Source organism: Hevea brasiliensis, chromosome 5 (assembly GCF_030052815.1).
Source record: "Hevea brasiliensis isolate MT/VB/25A 57/8 chromosome 5, ASM3005281v1, whole genome shotgun sequence".
Lineage (NCBI taxonomy): Eukaryota > Viridiplantae > Streptophyta > Magnoliopsida > Malpighiales > Euphorbiaceae > Hevea > Hevea brasiliensis.
Window position 1 is genome coordinate 99,715,819 of NC_079497.1, and position 2,301 is coordinate 99,718,119.

At 37.0% G+C, this 2,301-nt stretch overlaps 1 protein-coding gene across 1 annotated transcript; it reads right to left on the minus strand.

Moving 5' to 3' along the window:
* Positions 1–465: 465 nt before the first annotated feature.
* Positions 466–2,301, minus strand: LOC110642990 (uncharacterized protein At3g28850). The gene has a single exon (XM_021795209.2). It carries the CDS (start codon positions 1,937–1,939, stop codon positions 713–715), a length of 1,227 nt encoding a protein of 408 aa, XP_021650901.2. The 5' UTR covers positions 1,940–2,301; the 3' UTR covers positions 466–712.

Genomic DNA, 2,301 nt, shown 5'->3' on the forward strand with positions numbered 1-2,301 from the left:
ATTAAATTAAAAAAATAAAAATTATATATTACCAACACTATAAATTAAGTTAATTCAATCACTACACATCATTTATATTTTTCTATAATTATATAAATATGAAAAAATAAAAAAATAAATTATATATCTATTAATGATTATATTAATTTAATTAACTCTACCTGAAAATTTCTCACACAAATATTACTTAAAGTAGGAAAGAAAATGAGATTTGAGTCCATAATACAGGATTAGGCTTCAAGTCTTACAAATTGAAAGAATAAAAAAAGCAATCATTAAAAAAAAAAAGAAAAAGAAAAAATCAAAACAAGTACCTGTAACTTGTAAGGTTCATCAAACAGAGCTGCTAAGGAAAGCTAACTAACTTGTAAGGTTCATCAAACAGAGCTGCTAAGGAAAGCTAACAGTAGCAGCAGTCTTCATTAATGTCCACTACCAATAAAAATTCCAAATAATGAACAAAAATAAGCATAAAAAAGGATTTTTTTTTTTTAATTTTTCATTTTTATTTCAACTGTTCAAAAAGGCAATGAACAACAATACCCAAAAGCTTAACCACATGTAAAACAGAAGAAAATAAACATATCTTAATAGCATTAGCAATCACAAAATAGTGAGATTTAAGCAACAGTAGTCTTTAGAATTCCCTCAAGATCAAGAAGAAGCTAGTACCAAAATTGAGCAAATAATATGCATCACACAATTAGTAGTGTCATGAGCTGCAGCAACCAGGGCAGCGAATCAACCCATTTTCATTGCAATCCAGGCACCTCCTCAGCTGCTCTTCCTCCTCATCAAACACCTTCCTACTGCCATTGCAATTTGGACATGGAACAAATCTTGCATCCCCACAACTGTCACAGACCAACCTAGGATCTCTAACGGGAAACCCTTCTAAAAGCTTTGCTAATTCACCTGTTTCATTCAGCTGCCTGATCTCTTCCACTCCACCAATATGCTTCCCCCGGATAAACACTTGCGGCAAGCTAACTACTTTCAGTTTAAGCAGACTCTGCAACTCCTTTCTGTATGAAGCATCCATTGAAATGTCCTTTTCATCCACTGGAACTCGAAAACCCCTGAAAATCATCCTAACTGAGCAGCAGTCTTCATAAGTTTTTCTAATTCCTCTCAAACTTGTAAAATACAAAACAATTTTATCCTCTGTATTATGCAAAAGGAACCCATTGTTATGGGTTGGTGAAGGATTCATGGGACTGGAACCCACCGATCTTGCACCTGTGGATTCTCTAGTGAAGCCCAACTGCCGAGATGATAATGCACGCCTGTAACTTGAGACCACATTGGGATCCATTTTTGATAGAAATGATTCCTCTGACAAATGCTTCCACAGTGGCTTTGACGGTGAAAATGAGTTCTGAAGTGCAATTTCTTCAGATTTCATAGAATTAAAAGAATCATGCAGCTTTTTAACAGAATCATCAAAACCCAGATGCTGAAACGAACTGGATTTCGAGGAAAACAGTATAGCATGGTCAGAAAATGATGATTTTGGCTTCAAAGAATCACCCATTTCGAAATCCAAGTCATCATCGAGACCATCCATGAGCTCCCAAGTGTTGATGACAGAGTCAGGTGAAAAAGACTCACCAGGGTCTGCAGAGGCTTGTGTTTTATGAGTGTTTTTGGCGAATTTGGGCGGTGAATGGGGCTGATAAGGTGGATTTTGCCCGTTCAATTTGGATTTTACAGGTTCAACAAGGAGAAGAGAGCCATAAGTGGTGGAGGTGAGAGACACAAGATGGTGGGAATCACCTTTTCTTGAAGGCGGGTGATGGACAAGTGGGGTCTGAAGAGAGAGAGCTCTAGGGACGGGTGAGGAAGAAGAAGTAAACACAGAGCTCTCTAGAGAAAAATTTTCTTCAAGGCGATCACTCTTGGGGTCGAGGGTATCGGGTTTTGAAGCAGAACAGCCCATGAATGAAGAGAAAATGAAGATGTCCTTTCCTTGTCTCTCTCTCTCTCTCTCTCTAGACTCTTCTTTGGCTTTGCTTTCCCTTTCTCTTGTTTCTTCCTTAACTTTCTGGTTTGGTCTTTTGGGGTTTGTGGGTTGTTGGTGAAGAGGCTTTTTGAAGGGATTTTGGTACTGTTCTACTTTATGGTTTCTGAGTTTTTTCAGTTTTCTTTTTTCTTCTACCTTTGGAATTCAATTTTGTGGACTGAGGGAGATAACCTTGTGAGAGAAGATTGGATTTTTTTTTTTTCAAATTTTGTTGCTTTTTAGAGAGAAAAAGATAAAAAGTGACAGAAGTGGGACTGTGAGAGCATGTTACAATGGAA